This window comes from Chiloscyllium plagiosum, unplaced genomic scaffold (genome assembly GCF_037043375.1).
Source record: "Chiloscyllium plagiosum isolate Xiang-an unplaced genomic scaffold, Cpla_swu_hap1 HiC_scaffold_24, whole genome shotgun sequence".
In the NCBI taxonomy this organism is placed as follows: domain Eukaryota; kingdom Metazoa; phylum Chordata; class Chondrichthyes; order Orectolobiformes; family Hemiscylliidae; genus Chiloscyllium; species Chiloscyllium plagiosum.
In genome coordinates this window covers 44,423,770-44,448,503 of record NW_028270162.1, presented here as the reverse complement: position 1 = coordinate 44,448,503, position 24,734 = coordinate 44,423,770, and the positions used below count along the sequence as shown (strand labels likewise).

Genomic DNA, 24,734 nt, shown 5'->3' with positions numbered 1-24,734 from the left:
GGCATGGATAGGACAAATAGACAAAGTCTTTTCCCTGGGATCGGGGAGTGCAGAACTAGAGGGCATAGGTTTATGGTGAGAGGGGGAAGATATAAAAGAGACCTAAGGGGCAACGTTTTCACGCAGAGGGTGGTACGTGTATGGAATGAGCTGCCAGCGGAAGTGGTGGAGGCTGGTACAATTGCAACATTTAAGAGGCATTTGGATGGATATATGAATAGGAAGGGTTTGGAGGGATATGGGCCAGGTGCTGGCAGATGGGACTAAATTGGGTTGGGATATCTGGTCGGCGTGGGGGGGTTGGACCAAAGGGTCTGTTTCCAAGCTGTACATCTCTATGACTCTATGACTTGTTAAACAAAATGACACCAGGCTCATTATCTTGTGATGACAACACAATTAGGTTGGTGAACATAATTCACTGAATAGAAGATATAACACTAGGGGCATTATGCACTCGGTATGACATAATTGTGAAAAAGGTTAAACTGTTATCAGATCACTAATTGTCCAGAGATGTAGTACCTGATTTTTTTTTAGATTAGATTACAGCGTGGAAACAGGCCCTTCCGCCCAACAAGTCCATACCGACCCACCGAAGCGCAACCCACCCAGACTCATTCCCCTACATTTACCCCTTCACCTAACACTAGAGGCAATTTAGCATGGCCAATTCACCTAACCTGCACATTTTGTTTGGATTGTGGGAGGAGACCGGAGCACCTGGAGGAAACCGAAGCAGACACAGGGAGAATGTACAAACTCCACACAGAGAGTCACCTGAGGCGGGAATTGAACCCGGGTCTAATTATGGAATTAAACACTGCAGCCTATATTTCACATTGACATGTGGTCTCAGACAGATATGTGAACAACATAGAATCATAGAAAATAAAAAATGCTGGCGATCACAGCGGATCAGACAGCATCCATGGAGAGATACCAAGCTACATTTCAAGTCTAGCTGACTCTTGATGTAAGCTTGCTCTCTGTTCATAGATGCTGTCTGACCCGCTATGATCTTCAGCATATGTTGTTTTCAATACAGATTTCAGCATCTGCAGTATATTTGTTCCTACACAATGATAAAATCTCTGTAGCATAGAAACAGGGCATTTGACCCATCGAGTCCACACCAACACTCTGAATCCCTGCAACCCCATATTTCCCATGGCTAATCCACGTAGCGTGCACACCCCTGGACACTATGGGGTAATTTAGCATGGCCAAACCACCTAACCGACACAGCTTTAGGCTACGGAGCAAACCTATGCAGACAGTCATCCGGCAGTGGAATTGAACCCAGGCCTCTGGCATAGTGAGGCAGCAGTGCTAACCACTGAGCCACCATGCTGCCCTCCACAACCACGATCATCAATCATGTGATAGATAGTTAATCGCCAATGAGCTACCATGATATATCATTTACCTTCTTCGATGTCTTTTCTGGTCCTTTCGTTTCCTTTTGGGGCTTGTTGAGCTGAAAGAAAGAACAGCTTATTACATTTCTTATTCAGTAGGTGAAAATATCAAAAGCAGCATCTATTCATTTGGATTAATAAAGCTCTCTACCTGTGCCGTCGTTTCTTTGTGGAGGCTGGTCCTGACCTGCAGATAACAAAAGGTTGGTTTGAAATGTGAGAGAAAGCAGACACTTTGCATTGGAACATATTTAATTTTTGTTACTTTTCTCTTGAGATTATTTTAATAACCAATTATATCTAATTAGTAATAATGTTAATGAAAGGGAACTTTACTCAGTAGATTAGGCTCTAAGGTTTCCTTTGATTTAAAATTAATTAAAAGAAGTGCTTTAATGAAGATGGCAGTTTTGAAGGATGTGAAAACAGGACATAATATTGACATACTATCAAAGGAAAATCAAGCTGTTCTGGCATATTCCGATGGACTTTAACCTCTAATTAGTTTTTCCTCATTTTTAGTTGGTTTATATTCATGGGTTCTTATTTTCTTGAAAGCAGAAGATGCATGATTATAACGTCAGGCATAATGGATTTGAGAAGTTAGTGAATGTGTTCGCTGTTCCCAAAGATTAGATCTCAGCAATAAGTCAAGAACTATTTCCCCTTATATACTTCACAATTTCTCTGAATAATGTTTCGTAGATTTTCACAAAGCTGGCTTTTCGACACTTTATATATTCACAGTTGGTGGTCCCCTCATTAGAGTTTCTAACTGCTGCTTTATTGTTTAAGATTGTTTAACCTCCTTGGAAGACACTGTAAAACAAATCACATAAATATGAAGGATTGTTGGCTACCTTATGTTATTTCTGGAGGGCCATTTAATCAGTTCATATCTAAGTTGACAACTTAAAGTAGATTTGCATTGGAGTTTTACCTGTTCCAATTCCTTCAGTATCTTAGGTATCTTAAAATGTTCCCTTGAATTGCGAAGTTGTTGCAGCTCCCAATATTCAACATTAGCCACAAACATAAAAGAGAATCCAAAAGGTCTTTCATAGACATGTTGCCAGTACAAGGATGTTTCAAAATGGCGTTGCAAAATGTGGTGCTGGGAAACACAGCAGGCCTGGCAGCATCCGAGGAGCAGGAGAATCGACATTTTGGCATAAGCCCTTCTTGGGCATCTGTAGTCTCACTTTCTCCCTGTTTCAAAATGGCACCTTGTAACAAATGTTTCTATAGAACTGATGGAATAATGTTGTGTGGTAATATATAAAGTGCTGCAATGCCAATTCAACTCTTTTGTTCTTGAGATTTCTTCATCTCAGTCCATTCACCAAGTATTGAGCAGAAACCCCTTTGATCTGGCGTTTCTAACAACTGGTTTTCAATGGAGTAAGGTGCCAATTACTTGCTTAGTCCCAAAAGGTGAACTGTTCAAGGAGATCAAAGAATGCCTGGGCGGCAAGGGAAATTGGGTAAAAAAGTACAAAATAAGTACCCTTCTTGCTTGTGGATGGTGATCATTGAGAAATGTAGAATTTGGAACAGATCGAGAAAGATAATTTTGTGCTCAACATCACAACCTACAGTCCTCATAACAGCTTCCTCAAACAACAAATGATTATTAGTCAAAAAATATCTTGCAACCAGCTCTTTTTCAAATTAATGTCAGACCATTGTTCAGAGTCTTTACCTGTTCCTCTTGTGCTTCTTGGAGCTTTTCTTCTTCTTCTTTCTTGCTGGGGCTGGACTATAGGAAGGGGACCTGGAATAAAAGCAGAATTACTACTAACATGAGGGATATGTGTTTCAAACTTGATCCGGCATTTTTTGAAAAAGGAAACGATTATGCACTTTGTGCTCCTGTCTGCTGCACACAATCAAATTTCAATAAAAATGTTAATTTCTCTGTGAGGGCTCTGAGACAGAAAACAAATTAAGTCCATTCTCAAATAAAACATTCTTACAATGCATTCTAGTAAATTTCAATGAGAAGTTAATTCATCTGACTGAGGAAAATACAATATAAGTATTGTGTGTTCCTGATTTACCTGAATTACCTGCAGGAGAGCATTATCCCAATGCTTCAGGGGGTTAATAGAAAATTTGTGGGAGTCCCACCACTACTGCAGTATCTTCTCTTCTATTCTCTTTTATGGTCTCATAAAAATGGAGCACTTTACTATCTTCCCATCCTGCTATAGTCTATTGACGCTGCAAGGTCAAGCTGGGTTTTATGTCATCACAGAGTCTTGTTCTTCAATCTTTTCAACCTTCCTTATACACCTTTGTTACTCAAATTAAAGAAGTGAAGATTGCTAAAATCCATTACCTCTGTTCATTTCTTTTTCTGTACGTTCCTGACACCTAAAGGCACCTTCATTTCTAGACCACCCTCCTCCCAAACCACCTGCTGCTGGAGACAGAAACGTTGAACATTTATTGCACTCTGCCTGGGGAATGGGGAATCTGCTGCACGAGTGGGAATGAAAAGTTATTGTCTCCTCAATTTACAAAATGTCTGGGGTGACACATTAAGTTCCCATGGAAAGACCTTGATTAAACAAAATACTGTAAACATTAATATTAACAATCTTAATTAAACAAAATATTGCTAACATTAATAATTGCTAATAGTACTACAGTTTGAGTGGTTCTGCCACAACTAATGGTAAATGGAAGTAAATGTGCCCTTTAAACATTCACAATGAGACCACGTTGGAAATAAATTCCTGCGGGATCAATGGGAATAATACAATCCAAATGATGGTTGTTTGCAGTTTCTAATAAACATCATCAGATAGAACAAGAACAGTTAGGCCTGTCAACACCAGCTCAGCCCCTGGAAACACAATGTATTCACCTAACTCCAAGCTCTCCTACCATCTGGGAGAGGTGAACTGAATGGCAATCAAGAAAGAATAATCTCTCCCCAGAAGATCAAACCACATTCTGGGAGTTTTGGATCCCTGCTTGGCATCAGCAACACATTTTAAATATATTAACAGTCTGATGCCAAAATCTCTACACTCTGCTAACAAGGTAAGGAAGCAATTTGCCTGAGATTTTGTAGGTACTAAAATACCCCCAAGGCAGCCAAGGTGAGGTCTCACACTGAAAGACCAATGTGCACGTTTGGTATCAGATACCATCTTCACAAAGGAGTTCCATTGGGAATGGGCACCTATAAGACGTTAAGGATTTGATTTACACTTAATTTGATGGTTATTACTCATCAATGAGGCTGCATAACATTTTAGTGGATAGCACTTGACCTAAGAGTACCCTCTAACAGTGATAACTAATTTGGAGGAAATAAGTCGTTGTTGGTCTCAAGCCCTATCCCCACCTGTCACCACCATCACTTATGCTCCCGTTGCCACTGCTGTTGTGGCTTTTGAGCTTCTTATTGTCTCCTGTATTCTCCCACGCAGTTTTCAATGTCCAAATGGCATCATTAGAAGGTTTAAATGTCACTTCATTATGATCTTTGTCCAAATCATGAATATGAATAGATGACAAAGAAAGTATCAAAACAGTATCTCTGGAGCTCAACATGGATCCAAAAAACATCCAGCCCCTCTGTTCTCTGTCCTGAAGCCTTCTTGTGATATCACTACATTTCCTTTAATACTGCACAGCTTAATTTCCACAAGTTGAACAAGTGCCACATTATCAAAGTGTTCAAAATATCCACAGCCTTTAACATTCACTGCATTTCTTTTATCTATTCACTTTTAGCTGCACAACTGCATACACTCTTAATCTTCGCTGCGATAGATTCTGGGAGAAAGAGGCTTACTGCCGAAATGAAAAATACAAACCGTCTTCGCTTGCGCTCCGATTTCTTCTTCTTTTTCTTCTTTTTGGCTGGAGGCGGCGGAGAATGAGTTGAATCACAGGATCTCCTGAAATAAAGAAGAACAATCAGCAAGAATTAATTTGCAGGCTGACTGATATTGATGCTCAACTATAAAGAGAGGCACAGACCCAAACACAGGGACATGGACATGGAATACAAGTAAATTTCCATCTAAGGACTGGGGGAGAAAGTTATTTACATTTCAACGCCACTAATCATCAGTGGCTCAGGTTTTAGCAACGTCTTTGTAATGCAAGGCACCTCTTGGATGGAAAGAAAATAATCTGTGAAGTGTCTGCTGTGTACCACATGAATGTTAATGAGCTGTGGCGTTCAGGAAGCCTTCAACAGTATAAAGTGACAGACAAGTAGAAGACAAAGACAACAGAAGGATTCACCAGCACAGAACCACATTCATCACCTTTTACAAATTTAGCTGATCAGATAAAGAAACCTACACGGTTTGGATCTTCAATTGTTCGTGGGACTGGGGATGGGTGTGGAGGCTGAGGGATGACCTTATAGAGGTTTATAAAATCATGAGGGGCATGGATAGGGTGAATAGTCAAGGTCTTTTCCCCAGGGTTGGGGGAGTCCAAAACTAGAGGATTTAAGGTGAGAGGGGAAAGGTTTAAAAGGGACCCTAAAGATCAACTTTTTCACACAGGTCAAGCACGCAATATTCCAACAGTGGCCTAACCAATGTCCTGTACAGCCGCAACATGACCTCCCAACTCCTGTACTTAATACTCTAACCAATAAAGCAAAGCATACCAAACACCTTCTTCACTATCCTATCTACTAGTGACTCCACTTTCAAGGAGCAATGAACCTGCACTCCAAGGTCTCTTTGTTCAGCAACACTCCCCAGGACCTTACCGTTAAATGTATAAGTTATGCTAAGATTTGCTTTCCCAAAATGCAGCACCTCGCATTTATCTGAATTAAATTCCATCTGCCACTTCTCAGCCCAAAGGCCCATCTGGTCCAGATCCTGTTGTAATCTGAGGTAACCCTCTTTGCTGTCCACCACACCTCCAATTTTGGTGTCATCTGCAAACTTACTAACTGTACCTCTTATGCTCGCATCCAAATCATTTATGTAAATGACAATAAGTAGAGGGCCCAGCACCGATCCTTGTGGCACTCCACTGGTCACAGGCCTCCAGTCTGAAAAACAACCCTCCACCACCGGCCTCTGTCTTCTACCTTTGAGCCAGTTTGATTAAAATGTCTATAGCAATCATATCTTTTTCAATCCAAAATGACTGATTACCTTTAATAATGCCAACTAATGATTTGGATAGAATTAATAGGACTATAAAAAAATTATGGATTCAGAGTAATTATCATGGATTTGTTAATGTAAAATTAACTTGAAGGAGTTTTTTGAAAAGGTAACAGAGGGTTGTTGAGAGGAAATCTGTTGATGTGGTGTATGTGGACTTCCAAAAGTTATTCAATACAGTGGCACGCAGTGGATTTGTGAGGGAAATGATGGGTCAGAGAATAAAAAGGTCAGTAGCAATAGCAATACACAATTTACTAAGTGCTAAGAAACAGAGAGTAATGTTGAATGTCTTTTGTGAACTGGAGAAAGATGTATCGAGGAATTCCCAAGAGTTGACTTTGGGATGATTACTTTTCCTGATATACGTTAGTAATCCATTACTTGAGGCACATGGAACAGTTTCAAAGCTTGAAATGACACAAAACTTGGGAGAATTGTAAACTGTGAGAAGGACAGTGTAGAACTTTAAAAATACATTGATACATTAGTGGATTGGGTAGATAAGTGTAAAATGAGGGTCAATTCAGAGAAATGTGAGGTGATACTCTTTGGAACAAAGAACATGGAGAGAGAGTAATATAAGGGGTGCTTTTCTAAAGTGTGTTCAGGAGCTGAGACACCTGGGTGTATGTGTGCATAAGTCATCAACAGACACAGAACAGATAGAGAGAGCTGTTAATAAAGTTCACAATATTCTAGGCTTCATTATTGGTGAATAGATACGTGTAGGAACATTATACTGAACCTTTATTGGCCACTAGTTAGACCTCATCCGAAGTAAGTTTTGAGTGCCACACTCAGGAGGAAGGGAAGTGCGTTTGAGAGTACTCAGATGAGAATAGTTCCAGGGATGAAACACCTCCATCATGAGGACAGGGTGGAACTGTTTCACTTAGAGAGGAGAAGGCCAACAGGACATCAGATAGACATTTTCAAAATCATGAGGGCAGAGAAGTTCGGGGGAAACTGTTTCTGTTCTTAAATGGATTGTGAACCAGAGTTAAAGTGTTTTGCAAAAGAAACAAATGCGAGGCAAGAAGAAAAACAAAATTCAGAGTGCGAGCATCTATATTTGGAATGCATTGCCGAGATGTATGATAAAGGCAGATTCATTTGAAACATTCACGTGGTCATTGGATGATTGTTTAAATAAAAACAATGTGCATCATTATTGGGTCAAGACTGGTGCCAAGTCAAAATGATCAGAGAGCTGTTGCAGGAATGATGGGTTGAATGGCCTTCGTAGAACTCCTACAGTGTAGAAACAGACCAGTTGGCCCAACGTGTCCACACCAACCCTCTGAAGAGTAACCCACCCAGACTCATTCCCCATGACTAATGTAATTACCCTACATACCCCTGAACACTATGGGGCAATGTAGCATGGCCAATTCACCTAACTTGCCAATTCACCTATTCTTGGACTGCAGGAAGAAACCCAGGCAGGCACAGGGAGAATGGAAAAACTCCACACAGATGGTTGCCCGAGGCTAGAATCGAACCTGGGTCCCTGGCACTGTGAGGCAGCAGTGCCAACCTCCGAGCCACCTTCTGCACCAAAACAATTCAGTGATTCTATGACCAGCACTTGGAAGGAGACTCTGTTATTCCTCAAGCCCTTCAACAGTTCCGCATTCTTCCAACCCTGGGATCCAGTATATCCTCTTTTACTCACCTCACCACTGACAGCAATATCTTCTGCTTTTTAATTCCTAAATTGTGGAATTCATTTCATAAACATTCCCTCTCCTCCTTTAAAATATTCCTTTGACACTACTGATAATTGCTTGGCAACTCACTTCTTTTGTTGAAAAATGTGATCCATTTTGATATATTCTCATTCTTAAGACTAAACCCAGCCACTTGGAATTACATGGGCACTGGTTAAATCTTGCTGTGCCCTTTGGAATTTCCCTGTATTCTGCCACAGGAGGAACTGATACCATTAGAACAAAGGGGGAATTGACACTTTAATGAACTGCCCCAGAAACTATTGAGCCAGTCATCAAAACAGTTATCTTCAATCGTCTATAACGATCAGTGATTGTGATCCTCCTGCCAGTAAAAGTTCAGACAAGATATTGAGAAAAAGCTGAACATGTGCACACATTGCTTGACATTGGGGGGCACAGTGGCTCAGTGGTTAGAACTGCTGCCTCACAGCGCCAGAGACCCGGGTTCAATTTCTGCCTCAGGCAACTGTCTGTATGGAGTTTGCTCATTATCCCCGTGTCTGCATGGGTTTTCTCCGGGTGCTTCGGTTTCATTCCACAGTCTAAAAAATGTGCAGGTTAGGTGAATTGGCCATGCTATATTGCCCGTAGTGTTAGGTGAAGGGCTAAATGTAGGGGAATAGGTCTGGGTGGGTTGCTGTTCGGAAGGTCGGTGTGGACTTGTTGGGCCGAAGGGCCTGTTTCCACACTGTAAGTACTCTAAAAATTGTATTCTTATTCTGTGGGAAAAGCTAGCTAATCTGATTAATAGCCCAACAGTTCAATGCTAGAAAGGGTGAGTGACAGAGAATTTGTGTCCTGTCTAAGCTGGGAACAAGAATTCTAAGATTTCCAGAAGGTTGGGTGACATAAGCAGACTGATATTTCTCCTTATGCTGGAAATTGCTATTCAGAGAATGAGCTGATAGAAAAAGTGAAACTTTGCCCAGTAACAGTGAAAATGTGATGCTGATTTATCTATTGCAAGGTGGTTTGCTAAAGTTGATTTAATTTATTATTGTCACATGTACCTCAGTACAGTGAAAAGAGTTGTTTTGCATGCGATACAGGCAGGTCATACCATACAATGTGCGTTAGGGTAATAGAACAGGGTAAAGAATACAATATTATGGCTGTGGAGAAGGTGCAAAAAAAGCAACAGTTTAATCCAAGTGAGGTAAAATTTACCGTAAACATTTCTCAACACATTCACTTCGAATAGTTCGATAGCACCACTGTTATGAAGCTAAAGGCATGTACTATACCTTCAAGAGAAAATGCTGTTCTGAACTGAGAGATAACAAGCAGCTATGTATATGACTAGATGGCAGTCCCAGTGTGTACTGGACAATTGAAAATATGTAACATTTGGCTGTGACATGGATACCTGAGTTTTGGTTGCTGTTTTGACAACATTTTGAATTTAAAGAGTTTAAATTTTGCCCCAAGTTTGAATTTATTGTTTTGCCAACATCAAACCGACGAGATGGTCTGTTGTGGTGGTGGAGGGGGTGGGGGGGTGGGGGACAGAAGTGAGGGTGTGCACGTATAAAATGATGACATTTTGAACAAATAATAGTGCTAATCCAGAACCCAGATGCCCACATTCTAACTCACACTAAGTCCCAATTGGTAGACAACTACCTACTATTTATCACTCTGTGTTCACTGAGCTACATTGGCTCTCAACCCAGCCTCACCATTTTTAAACATTTCATCCTGTTTTCAAATGTCTTCACGGCTTAAACCCTCCTTATATCAGTAACTTCCTCCAGCTTGACAATTCTCTCTAACGAAAAAGTGAGGACTGCAGATGCTGGAGATCAGAGCTGGAAATGTGTTGCTGGAAAAGCGCAGCAGGTCAGGCAGCATCCAAGGAGCAGGAGAATCGACGTTTCGGGCATGAGCCCTTCTTCAGACTCATGCCCGAAACGTCGATTCTCCTGCTCCTTTGATGCTGCCTGACCTGCTGCACTTTTCCAGCAACACATTTTCAATTCTCTCTAACCCCTATATTCCTCCAATTCTAGCTTTTTGCGTCTTCCTGATTTCAATCTAGCTTTTTGCGTCTTCCTGATTTCAATCACTCCACTATTTGTGGCCTTAAGTTCTGGAATTTTCTTCCTAACGTGGTCTGTTGCATAATGAAAATGCATTTTTAAATGATACGATGAGGAATTTGGTGAAATTGGCAGAGACTCTGAGAGGATACAATGAAGTAGCCCGTACCAGGGAGCCGTTTCTTAAAATTTAGAAAGTTAAGGGGAGATCAAATCAAATTTTTCAAGATATTAACAGGAAAAGACAGGATGGATAATGATAAACTATTTCCATTGGTTGAGGACTCTGGAACTAGGAGGCATAATCTGAGAATTAAGGCCAGGCCATTCAGGAGAGATGTTAGGAAGCACTTCTGTGCAGGAGGATGGGAGAGGTTCGGAACCCTCTTCCATAAACAACAGGGAATTCTGGTTTGGTTGTTGATTTTAAATCTGCAATAGATACGTTTTTGTTAAGCAAAAGGCATGAAGGGATATGGGCCAAAGGCAGGTATGTGGAGTTAGGCGATAGATCAGCCATGATCTCATTGCACGGCAGAACGGGCTTGAGGGGCTGAATTCCCTGCTTCTGGTTCTATTATAAGGTAAAAATTGCTCTCATTAGTCAGAAACAATTGGTGGTGGTTTATCATGCCTCAGGTAAGTGGAAACGTTGAGGAGAGTTTGTTGCCGTAATCTCTGCTGGTGCAAGAATTGAACCCAGGCTGTTGGTGTTACTCTGCACAGCAAACCAGCCAACTGACCCCTACCTCTATACAATAGAGTGGCCATAAAAGAGTTTGTTGGAACACCCAAGAATCAGACAATAGTCACCTTTTGTTAAGACAAGGACAGAGATGCAACCCTGTAAGAGTTAAGACAGGACAGTTTAAAGGAGCAAACTCTCAGCCATGCAGAACAGAATGCCAAGTTCCAAACCCCAGGACAGTTTAATGCATGATGCATTAAGGGTTGTATCAGCAAAGGCTGACCATACCTCTCCCTGTCTCTTCACCTGCTGAATTTCCTTTATGAACTTATTAAAATTACCCTTCTTTGTCATCAGCACTAATATTTTGTTGTATAAATCAGGTTTTCTGATAATGGTCTGCTGAAGATCATTGGGGGATTTTACTATATTAAGGGCATTATATAAAATGAAAGTTGCAACTATTGTAAAAAAGATTAACATTTCTTTCATATTTAGAGCCATTTGACTAAAGTCTAAATTCATCTGCCTTTTAGCTGTAAGGGAACATATGTGGGATGATGTGTGACAGGATCCTATCTAGATTATTTAACACAGAGTTTAAATGTTATGGCCCCAAATCTTGCTATTAACTAATGGGAACTGGGCAGTACAGGTAAACTCCTGATTATAAAGCATATGGGATCTGAGCTGGGAGAGACAGGTCATACTAAATTGAAAAGTAGTAGAGTAGATTTGTAATGCTCACTCTTTTTCAGTGGCTAAATCCCAATGCTAACATATTTCTGGTGCAACCATTTCTTGCCATAAGGTACAGGCGCTTGATGGATATTTTATTTGACAATTAATTGAGTGACATCTTTAAATTGAGATATGTCAAATATTTCAGTTGGCAATAATTAGTCAAATTTTTCAGCCATGCTGAATCATTTAGAAATCATTTTTAGGAAAGTAAGTGTGAGTTCATTAATATATATATCAATAACAGTTGATCTGTGACCTGTTTATGGAACATTCTTTAGAACGGATAGCATCTGCATTGCAACAAAGAAGGAGTTATGCAACCAACTAACAATATAAACTGCTTTTGTCCCTATGGACTATCCTTAACCATTCAACAGAGTGCTCTGTGCTATTATGATAATTTCATCCTATAAATTTAAATTTGCCAATAAACAGAATTTTCTGCTGTAGGAGCCATCTGGTCCACCAGGTCATGCAACTCAATGGTCTGCTCCATTCAAATCCAGAAAATGATTTGCAAATTCAAAGTTGTGCCCCAACAATAAGATTATAATAATTTCAATATTATTACATCAGAAAACAGCTCCACACATAGGCACAGCAATTCATCTGAAAGGTGTGTTTAGCCGATAATGGAACAATAAACCAAATTTCTTGGGATACTTAGCAATTACAATAAATCATCAAGTAACTGAAGTAAGGGTGAATGTAAATAATTTTAAACATGTATCACTGTTAGCAGCTGGATTGTGTGAGATAGAAAATGAAACTTGCTAATATAACCAAATATTTAGATACATTTGTAGCCATATTGACTAATAACAAAAAAGTAGTAACCTCTAAACATCACAAGAAGCATTAGAAAATCTCCTTCTGAACTCATGAGAAAACCTGGACTATGAATGTAATATTTGTGTTTTAAGTCTTGATTTAGCTAGTCACTATTATTGTGGTTCTGTGATTTCATGACAGTAAGCCTTGCATGACAGTTTGGCAGCTGAGCAAATGCATGAGGATAATTATGAACAAGGGTTATTCAGAAGTACAGTTCCAGATGAGATCAAATCTAGTTTAAATTTATATAGACAATAGTTGAGTACACATGACTGAAAGGTAACATAACTGAGCAAATAAGTCAGAAACCCTGGATTATGATTACAAAGTAGTGACACAACCCAGTAAACATAATCATGAACCATTTTTATATTCATTCATTCAGTCAATATATGAAAGTTTTAAAGACGAAGTTCCCTATATCTGAAATTTAAACACCACGAAAGCAAAGAAATAGTTATATTTAGAATCTAGAAACATCAAGTGAGAATGCCTGCTCCAGAATCCATTACTTTGCTTCCTCCCCTCCCACTGTCCATTTTAGCAGATAGAGTTTCTGCACAATGCATATTAACTTCCAGGGGATCTTAAAACCCAAATAAAAATAGACAGAACTACGGATGTTGTAAATCAGAAACAAAAACAGAAATTGATGGAGAAGCTCAGCAGGTCTGTCAGCATCTGTGGAGAGGAATCAGAGTTAACGTTGTAATCAGAGTAATGTCTAGCTACCATCAGTTCTGAGGAAAGGTCACTTGACGCAAAACATTAACTTTGATTTCTCCCCACCAATGGTGCTAGACCTGCTGAGCTTTTCCAGCAATTTCTGTTTTGGTATCTTGAAATCTGGTTTGTCTCTGCCTTCAGCATCATTTACAAAGAGCAGACAATATCAGCAACTCGGCTTGACATTGACTAGAACTATTACCTTAGAAGTGGAAAGGAGAGGCTTCAGTCTGTGTTAAGTGGTGTTTGTGTGTGTGTGTGTGTGGTTGAAAGTACCATTGGGCAACTGACTAATGCTGTCATTTCACCACTTCCACGTGCTTTGTAAAGTTCAGAGCAACAAATGGCTACAGCCAGACCCTCCATCACTGGCTACACAAAGGATTGTAACATGCTGCTGAATTATGTCCATAATCTTGTTTGCAAAGAACTCAAATTACTATGTTTATTTTACTTCAAATACACCTTGAATAATGGAATACAACACTGGTGACAGGAAAGCACTGCTGCTCAGTGTAAAGGATAAAAGAACAAACTTCCATTGATTCAATATCTCAACATAGCGATGATGTGGAGGTGCTGGTGTTGGACTAGATTGGACAAGGTCAAAAATTGCACAACACTAGCTTATAGTTCAACGGGGTTATCTGAAACCCAAAAAGCTAGTGTTTTCAAAGAAACCTGTTGGGACTATAACCTGGTGTCAAGCGATTTTCAACATATCAAAAGTGCTTTACAAATGCACTTTTGAAACACAGATGCTGTTGCAATGTAGGAAGTTGGTGACCAATTTCATAGAATCCCAACAGTGTGGAAGGAGGTTATTTGGCCCATTGAGTCCACACTGCCCCTCCGAGGATAATCCCACTCAGACCCACTTTATCCCTGTAACTGTATATTTCCTATGAATAATGTATCTAGCCTGCACATCCCTGGACACTATGGGTAATTTAGCATGGCCAATCCATCTAACCTGTACTTCTTTGGACTATGGGAGGAAATTAGGGCATCCAAAGGAAACCCACACAGGCACAGCAAGAATGTGCAAGCTGCACACAGACAGTCACCCAAGGCTGGAATCGAACTCGAGTACCTGGTGCAGTGAGGCAGCAGTGCTAACCACTGAGCTACCATGCCACCCAAAAGCAGCATAGACCAAGCACCCATAAGGAGAAATACAATAATGACCAAATAATCTGATTAAGGAATAAATATTGACCTTGGCAACAGAGTGAATTCTCTGTTTTGCTCCAAATTGAACCAAGGGGTCTTTTCACTTCCCCTTCAGAAGGCAGACAGGGCCTGGTTTAATGTACCATCTAAAAACATTAGTGCAGCACTCCCCCAGTATAGCAATGGTGTATCAGACTAGGTTATGTGCTCAGGTCTCTGGAGCGGGAACTGAATCCACACTTTTTATCTTACACTTAACATGTAAATAAAACCTTTTATATAACACAACACAATTCCAATATACTGTGGCAAAGTTTGGCACTTAACTTGGGGATTGAACATACTAATTAAAATAAATACTGATTTCCAGCACGTTTGACCACATTATTCATTTTTCTTTAAAAATGTGCTTTAATTTGGTATTTCTCCTTCCAGAAAGCACTTACACTCCCCTGTTCTGCGTTTCCCTTTCCGGTTATGATGCTGTGATAGTCCAAATCATGGTGACATATCCTTTTGATTATCCATTTGAAAACATAACAGGGGATGGCAAGGAAACATTTGAAAATGTTTCCAGCAGCTAACTCTGGGTGACATTTTAGTGGGACACCCCTCCCTAGACTTGCTCCAATGTCTTAGGAGGTACTTTTACCACATATTAAGGTAGCAAACTCCACAGAACAGAAAGGTTACAAACTTGATTCCCTTGGAAAGTTTCTTTGCCAATACAGGAGTACACTTGTACCCCAGTGATATCTCACTAAACCCGATCAACCTAATTCATGACTCCAATCCTTTGATTGTGTATCTGTAGTGATTGCACTCTGTCAATCTAACCACAATCATCGCCATTACCACTGAGAAAGCTTTTAAAATACAACTGAAGAGACAGTCAGTACAGTGAACCTATTTCAAACATTTGGAAACAGGTTTTCTAAGGAAAATCTTTTTGGATGTCAATTCCCTTTTAATTCGATCATATAACCACGCTCGGAAGTTTACATTTCTTGTCCTATTCCGTGAAGAAATGTGGCTTCCTCAATCGCAAACCTTGGTTTAATTGAAAAAGGTTTTTAAAAAAGGTATAATTCATTGAATGGATGGAGGAAGAACTCATCAAGTCTGGCAGATTCTGAAGAGAGAATATTTGATGTGGAGTCTTTATATAACATTTCTTTAAATAAAATACTGAAAGGTCTGCTTAGAATTCTTCAGAATTTTCTGTATTACTTCTGGATTTACAAAATCTTCCTTTTATCTCGAAGTACTATGTGATTATATTTGCCTTCCCTCATTAATTTGCTTTATTTATGCCTGACATTATTCCAAATAATGGGCAGCAATATTTGTGGCTGGAGCCTGCTACAATAAAACTGAAGTAACCTTCTGCAGATTACAACATGTAAAACAAGATAAAGCAAAGATATTTTGTTCTGGTGGTATTATTAGGTTTGCTTCTTGGATCTATAATAGAGTCAGAATGAAATCAGTTCAGATTTTTGACATTCTATTGACCTTATAGGGCACAATCCCAGCAAATGTTATATTAATGTAACAGTTATTAGTGAATGCTGGAGCTTATTTTGAGCTTTGAGATGAAAAATGAGACAAGGAAATATAGATATTGTTGAGCCCCAGGTGAGGAGGGGGAGTCAGATTTTTTTTTAAATTCTCATGGCTGGAGCCTGTTATAAAGAAGTTGAAGCATGTCTGGGTGGTGAATGGACGTAGCACCCAGAGTATGAATGGGATTGGCACACCCTCAAAGTCCAGCTGGCCCATGATCACAAGAAGAGCTCACTTTCCTTCAGCTGCTATGACTTCTAGAGCCTCCACCATTCTGGGCTGTTTCAGATCTTCACTTCAATCCCCTAAAGTGTAGGGATAGGGCAAAGAGGAAAAGATAGAATGGCTATTACCCTTTTTACCAGATCCCTAATAGATGCACAGAGATGTTACAACCGATGCCATCTATTCACTACACCAAACATTCAGCAGAACTTCAGACTTCTGAAGATGTGATTCCAATAGCTGGATCAGTTTGGTACTCTCTCACCAACCAAGGGTCACATCCACTGGGGTTCCTCATGTCATGTCTGTCCAGAGCGATGTGGATCTTGAGGACAGTGAAGCTCCGAAAGAAGATAATTCATTTTGATAGGAGAAAAAGCAGCAGGCTAGTTAGGGAGGAGGAATTAGAGGTGGAGGAAGAAGATGCTGAAAAGAGAGAGAACCTTTTGCTGCAAGATGAGGTGACCTTCTTCTGCCACTCTCCAATGAGGGCTCTCTTTCTCCCTCACATCCTCTAGCATTTGACCCAGGATAGCACTGATGAAACTAGAGGGAGCCCTTTCCCAGGAGATGCTCTCCTGTGATATCTGATTGTGCTCTGATATAGTAGAAAACTTTGGCACAATCATAAATCTCTCCCTCAGGACAATTAGTGGGTCAATGTCTGCAAATGGTCAGGAAGCTTGACTCCACACTAACTAAAGTGTCCCTGCATGAAAGTCTGAACTTGAATTTCTTTCCTCGTAGGGGATGGGTTTCTAATTTGAAGACTGACTGATTTGTGTTTCCCACTTCCACAGGGAAGATTCAGCCCTCCGGGTAGAACTTGACATATTGAGGAACATAGAGATACCACGAAGATGGCAGCAGGGCCCACTGCTTTTTGTAATTTAAATAAATGATTTTGATGTGAACAGAGGAGGTATGGTTAGTAAGTTTGCAGATTACACCAAAATTGGAGGTGTAGTGGACAGCAAAGAAGGTTACCTCAGAGTACAACGGGATCTTGATCAGATGGGCCAATGGGCCGAACAGTAGCAGATGGAGTTTAATTTCGATAAATATGAGGTGCTGCACTTTGGAAAAGCAAATCAGGGCAAGACATATACTCTTAAGGGCAAGGTCCTGGGGAGTGTTGCTGAATAGAAATCTTGGAGTGCAGGTTCATAGATCCTTGAAAGTGAAGTCACAGGTGGACAGTATAGAGAAGAAGGCATTTGGTATACTTGCCTTTATTGGTCAGTGCATTGAGTATAGGAGTTGGGAGGCCATCTTGTGGCTGTACAGGACATTGCTAAGGCTACGTTTAGAATACTGAATGAAATTCTGGCGTCTCTGCTATAGGGAGAATGTTGTGAAACTTGAAGTTGTTCAGAAAATATTTACAAGGATGTTCCAGGGTTGGAGGGTTTGAGCATTAGGCTAAATAGGCTGGGACTGTTTTTCCTGGAGTTTTGAAGGCTGAGGAGTGATCTCATAGAGGTTTATAAAATCATGAGGGACATGGATAGGATGAATAGCCAAAGTTTTTTTCCCCAGAGTGGGGGAGTCCAATACTAGAGGGCATAGGTTTAAGGTGAGAGGAGAAAGATTTAAAAAGGATCTAAGAGGCAACTTTTTCACACAGAGGTAGTGCATGTATGAAATAAGCTGCCAGAGGAAGTGATGGAGACTGGTGCAATTACAACATTTAAATGCATCTGGATGGGTATATGAATAGGGATGGTTTAGATGAATATGGGTCAAATGCTGGCAAATGGGACTAGATTAATTTATAACATCTGGTCAGTAGGGATAAGTTGAACCGAAGTGTCTGTTTCCATGCTGTACTGCTCTATGACTCCATGACTGTATAACAAGCTGTGAACAGTGTTCCCCATTCCTGCTTGGACGATAACTGCAAGATGTCACTGAAGACAGAATTCCACATAAATCTGCTTCAGGCAATTCTTTTCTTCAAGCAAGTGTTTATTATTTGTTCCCTTTTCCTTCTGTGGTATATTTTTAAAGATATGAGGAGAAAGGTATAGAGGGGACGTCAGATGAAGGTTCTTTACACAGAAAGTTGTGAATGCATGGAATGCGTTGCCAGCGGTGGTGGTGGAAGCAGAGTCATTTAAGCGACTGCTGGAAATGCACATGGATAGCAGTGAATTGAGGGGTGCGTAGGTTAAATTATTTTATTTTACATTAGGATTAATCCTCGGCATAACATTGTGGGCCAAAGGGCCTGTTCTGTGCTGTACTTCTCTATGTTCTATGTTCTATCCATGCGCAGTTCCTGGTCAATACAGCAGGCTGTGTGGTCTATAACCTGCCACTAGGAGGTGCAGTGGAGAGACTCACCATCTGACTTCCACTCAACCAATCACACTGTGATGGCATGTCTGACAGCACTTTGTGTCGACTCACGGAAATGAACTCAAACTCCATAAAACGTTGCATTGAAACTCCACACATGATTCCAGTAGTTCCCTGCTTTAAAGCTTTGTAATATTCTTTCAGTTTCTCTGCAAGACATGTGAGAACTTGTCCTTCACTTTAAATAGCTACACAGAATGACAGTATCGTTTCAATGTATCCTTGGATTTTACATCCAACTTGTGACATCATCCACTGGAATAGTTCAACCAAACTATTCTTGGTGTTACAAGATAAAGTGCAAACTCAAGATTATGCACTTGATGGGAGAATTTAAACAGTTTCCTCTTGCATTGTAACAGGGGCGACATATAATTAAACAACCAAATTAATGATTTTGAGAAATGTGTGCTTAATACTATTATTAGTTACAGTTCTGATGCTGTTAGTCACTATTTCATGTAGATCTTAGCTTTGAAGAAGATAAACCTAAATTAATGGACAGATAATTTGGAGCAAAAATAAGCCAATGGCCCCTTGACTCTGTCCACCATTCAGTAAAATTACGGCTGATCTGTTTACTCCACAATCTGACCTATTCCTGAGAACTTTCCACTTCTTTGTTTCCAGTCTATTTTTATACCTCAAACCCTCCACTCCTGGCAACATCCTGATAAATGTTTATCAAATCCTCAGGGGTCTCTTCCACACTTTGAGATGCAGCGTTGTAGTCATCTGGTGACACTCTCCCACAATTCTCAGTCCCAAATGCATCATTAGCACTTCCTGCTCTTAAATGTGTAAAAACAGAGACCTTGAGTTCTAAATTCTACCATAACATCCTTTCCACATGAAACCAGAGATGGGATTTGAATCCATGAGCCAACAGGTTAGACTGAGCTTCTGATTACAAGCCCAAGACAGCATCATTACACCAGCACACCCCTACATGGTTAACACAACTCTTCTAAATTCCAGTGAATGCAATCCTGGACTGTCAAATATTTCTTCAAAAAAGAAATGCCCATCTCATGTATCAAATAAGTAAACCTTCTCTGAAATGTTTTTAATACATTTGCATCTTTCTTTAATCAATATTGTATATAGTATTCCAAATGTGCTCTCTATTTCCTTACATTATTATGTCCTTGAATGTGTCATTATTAAGACACATTTCCTCGACTCTATTTTGGTCATGTATAATTTCATACATTGAGCAATGAAATTACTGATACTCCCAAATTTTGGAATTAGTAATTATAATAGAAATTTTAGTTGTCCTACTATGGGTAAAGTTAAAATCACCATAGTTTTACCAGACCTGAGAGCTGCTCCCCTATTAAGGAGAGAGATGACTGGCGGTGGTTTAACCTAAGGATCATCATATTCAGGTAAAGGGACAGGTTGAGATGGAGAACCTCAGCCAATCCAGGAATTAAACCCATACTGCCTCAGTCACCTGGCATTGCAATCTGCAGCAGAAAGTGAGGACTGCAGATGCTGGAGATCAGAGCTGGAAAATGTGTTGCTGGAAAAGTGCAGCAAGTCAGGCAGCATCAAAGGAGCAGGAAAATTGACATTTTGGGCATAAGCCCTTCTTCCTGAAGAAGGGCTTATGCTCGAAACATTGATTCTCCTGCTCCTTTGATGCTGCCTGACCTGCTGCACTTTTCCAGCAACACATTTTTCAGCTCTTGGCATTGCAATCTGGCCATCCAGCCAACTGAGCTAACTGATCCCCTTGTGCTTCGACGAGCTTCAATAGTAATGATGTATGGTGCAGAGAAGGTGATGAGCCTTTGATAAGCGTTCGGGAGAACGTTCTAGATTGGCATGTTTTTGAGCCATTGAAGGGGAGACATTTGAATCTGGTTCTGGGAAATGAGGTGGATCAAGTGTCAGGAGGAAAACATTTAGGAAAGAGTGATTACAGGATCATAAGGTTTATCTTAACAATGGAAGGGGGGAGGAGTAATCTAAAAAGGATATCCTTAATTAGAGGTGGGTCAATTCTAGTGGGGTGAGAATGGATCTGGCCCAGCTAAATTGGAATCAAAGATTCAAGCAAAATTATCAGGCATCAGTGCACTGTCTTTAAAGATAGGATGCATTAGGGACAGAAGAAGCACATACTCATAACGGGGAAAAAGCAAGGAAGAAAAGCTAGAGCTCCCTGAATGTCAAGATAGATAGGAAGTGCCATAAAATGGAATTGATGGGGAATGACAAATGTCAAGTTGATAATACAAGTGAAAACCAGACTGAAAAAAAAGAAACTTCAGAGGAGGAACTGAGACATTGAGTAGATTAAACACTTATAGCAGAGAGTCCAGAAAGATGAGCTGTACTTAAAATTTAAAAGGACTGGATGGAATGCACCTGTGGATAATGACAGTAGTAAGGGAGGAAATAAGTCACGAATCTTCCTCAGATCAGGGCTGGTGTCAGAGGAATGGAGCATTGTAAATGTTATATTCTTGTTCAAAGAAGGATGTAAAGTTAAGGCCAAAAACCACAGGCCGGGCAGTTTAACTTTGGTGGTGGGAAAGCTTGCAGAAATGATTATCCGGGATAAACTTGGCAATCGCATGGATAAGTGTGGATTAATTAAGGAAAGCCATTATAGAATTGCTAAGGGGAAATACAATTTGATTATTTGAAAAAAATTATTGATAATGTAACAGGAAGGAACGATGCGGCTAATGAGGTCGATGTGGTGTATATCAATTTAATTAATAAATCTCAAAGTGAAAGTTAACCTTAGTAATGAACCATCAGCAAATATTACATCTGGTTCAATAATGACCTGCACGGAAGAAAATCTGCCATCTTTAGCTGGTCTGGCTGATAGATGACTCCAACCCTGCAGGAAAATGGCTGACTATCAACTTCCCTCAGTCAGGGAATGGAGGACAACTCTGTTCAAGTTAAATTAGGTGTGGGCATAAACATTCTACGAATGAATAAATATAATAATAGGGTTTCCAGAAAAACTGAACTGCGTGGAATGGATGGAAAAACTGTCAAAGAATGGGAACAGTGTTAGCTGGGTGACAGAAAACAAAATAGTGATGATTAGTTGTTTTTCAGGCTGGTAGAAGGTGTACAGTGGATTTCTCCAGGGGTTGAGACTATGAACAGATCTAGGTTGGATGTCAAGTTTGCAAGCCCCATTAGTGAGCAATCCAGAAACTGGTTGGGTTTTCCCAAGCACAAAGGAAGATCTGACTCTGTGATCCAAAGCAACCTAGTAAAGCTGAACCTTTATCAAACACTGGTATGGCCTCAACTAGATTATCATGTTTAATTCTGGGCACTACACTTCAGGAAGGAAGAGGAAAGTATAGATGAGTCATGCTAAAATGGGATAAGGAAACAGCTGAGGCTGTTTTCCGGAGAGGTTAAGAGAATATGAGCAAAATAGCATCGAGGTCAGCCAGGTGGACCTCTTAGAATATGAGTTCCCTGGATAGGGCTGTTAACCTGGTTCAATCAGGGAGCCCTGGCTGACAGATAAGAACAGGAGTGTCAGAGGTTCTGTTCACTCTGAGAGTTGGCTCTGAGAGAGCTGGATCAGCGTCAAGAACTCTCCACAAGATAATAAAGGGTGACTTGGTGACAGGATGCCAGCCCTTGTGCTGTTATTTCATGTTCAAAGGCATGTACTGCTTTGATGCAGGAAATAAGAAGTTACGTCTCCACAAGCAGAATGATGACACATTTTTAAGGTGACTTGGAAAAGAATCTTAAGTGACATTAGAAAACATTTTCATGCAGTAAGCTGTTGTAATCTTGAATGCAATGTTTAAAGAATCCAATTTAACAGAATGTTTCAAAAAACGGAATTGGATAAATATTTGATAAGGGAAAAAAAAATGTTTGAAGAGTTTTAGGGAAAGCAAAAGGGGAAATAAGGCAACTTGAATGCCAAAGAGCTAACACAGACATAATAGGGTGAATGGTCATTTTCAATCCTGCATCATTCTATGCTGCTGAGATAGTATAATTTGAGCTTGACTGAAAAATTTATGTAGCTTCCCCTTGATTTCAATTGCTGGTTCCACAAATTAATGACAATAATTTGAACATGACCATGAAATGTCTTTCTAACTCGTGATATTATCCATTGGATTGGTCTAATGAGAAAAAGGGTCAGGAACAAGATCTTTTGGTGTTGGAATTTAAAGTGTAGACTCAGGATCATGCATCACTAACCCAAAATTTGAGCAGCTTTCTCTCAGGTTATAATATTGGAGTTGCTGGATTAAATTATCATTTTAATGCATTTTGAGAAGAAGACGGTGCAGTACCCACTTCCACCTGTGAAAATAGTAGTAGATCTAAAACTGGGTCTTAATAATTTGAGGTTTTTATGTCAGTTGCTGTACAACTAAGAAAATGAGGGCATTTTAGGTCGAACAAAATCCCAAGAAGATTTATGCTTTAAATGGAAATATTTTCCTTTTCACTGGAGGACTCTTGGGTATCAAGAAAACTATACCCCATCATGCATTTAGAAACTTTACACTTCTACAGAAAGCCGTGTGTAAAGTCAAATAGAAATGCTTTTGATCATTTTGGCCTTTGTTTTACACAAAGGAAAAAAAACAGAAGATGCTGAAGATATTCAGCAGGTCTGGCAACAGTCAGCACTAATAGAATGGATTTGGGTTACTGAGATCAATAGGTTGAGTTAGGAAATTTTATGATTTTCTGGACTTGGCTGGGTAAAACGTTCCTTGAAGAAATACAAGTTTTGCTCTGGAGTGGGAGGTCGGGAGCAGGAAGGTGATTGCGGTCCAACCAATTGACTCTAGAAGGAGAGTTTCAACCGCTGGTGGGGAGGAGGGTGGGGGGTGGTTGGTGAATGAAACAGTAGATGGTTAGAAGGCCTGCCTTGATTCTCAAAGCCATCATCCTAGAAATGAAGAAGAGAGACTCGAAACATTAGCTCTATTTCATTCCTCAGATGCTGACAGGCCAGCTGAGTTTCTCCAGCATTCTCCTTGTTTGTTTTAGATTTTCGGAGTCCACAGTATTTTGCTTTTATTAGAACCTTTATGTATTCAGCCAAATAGAATATCTACACTGAACCTAATTAACTAAAGGTTTTCACGAGGCTCCGTGATTACTTGAGTACAGTGTTAATAAATGGAGCTCGGTGATATCTCCATACACGTGTCTACCTTCCGTTACAGCAGAACCTGTGCTGTGTGTTGTGACCCGCTTGTAGAGGCTCTAAGTATGCAAGTTGTAATGACATTTCTACAAGCAGAGCACTGGTAACTCCTAGGAACGCTGTTATGAACAGATGTTCCCAATGAGAATTTTAATGGGATTTTGTCAGTGTCTTCTCCATGCACCTCCAGCAACTAATCACAATATATCACATTATAGCTGCAGGAATAGCTAATAAAAGCTGAAAGATCACAGATTGGAATGCCCTTTAATATTCTGTGTGATTCATTAAAATCTGATATCTTATCTTCTTTCATCTCTCTAATGAGAGCCCAAAAGTACACAGTGCTGTGCGACAAAGGTTCTTTTTGTTAACTATCACCTTTCCACTTAATTGGCTCTTGACGTTGCCAAGACTTGAAGGCTGAGCCAGTAATTTAAATATCTTGCTGTCTGGCTCTATAATATATTCGCAGCATTGTCAAATTAAGTTGATACCCTTTCCAATAGACCATCGAGGCCACACAAGCAAAGTATCCCCATTTTAACCAACACTTTTTTTTATTCACTATATTCTATTTCTGTAGTTTTAATGTTTGTAATTAATTAGTTCTGCGGAACATTCTTTAAGGCAATATTGAAAATTACTGAATACGAAAGGTTCATTAGTTGCTGCAGCACTTTTGTGAGTTCATCTTCTGCACATTTACATTGTTTAGGCATTTATTTAGAATTGTTTGCAGTAATCTATCTCCAACTATGTAAACTAAATGAATTCCTGGAGTGTACAGTCTGTATTCGAAAAATTGAACTTAATTTTAAAAATGTTTGGAATAAGAAAATAGTGCCTGCTGGGGGGCAGTAGAATTTTACATTTCTCTCAC

At 39.9% G+C, this 24,734-nt stretch overlaps 1 protein-coding gene across 1 annotated transcript in view; it reads right to left on the bottom strand.

The window, feature by feature from the left end:
* Positions 1–24,734, bottom strand: part of srrm4 (serine/arginine repetitive matrix 4) — a 393,712-nt gene that overhangs the window by 65,445 nt on the left and 303,533 nt on the right. The window contains exons 3-6 of the mRNA XM_043715886.2: positions 5,255–5,338; positions 3,124–3,195; positions 1,573–1,608; positions 1,430–1,480 (exon numbers count right to left, since the gene is read on the bottom strand). Of these exons, the coding sequence (XP_043571821.2) occupies positions 1,430–1,480; positions 1,573–1,608; positions 3,124–3,195; positions 5,255–5,338 (243 nt within the window). The remainder of the gene's footprint in view (positions 1–1,429; positions 1,481–1,572; positions 1,609–3,123; positions 3,196–5,254; positions 5,339–24,734) is intronic.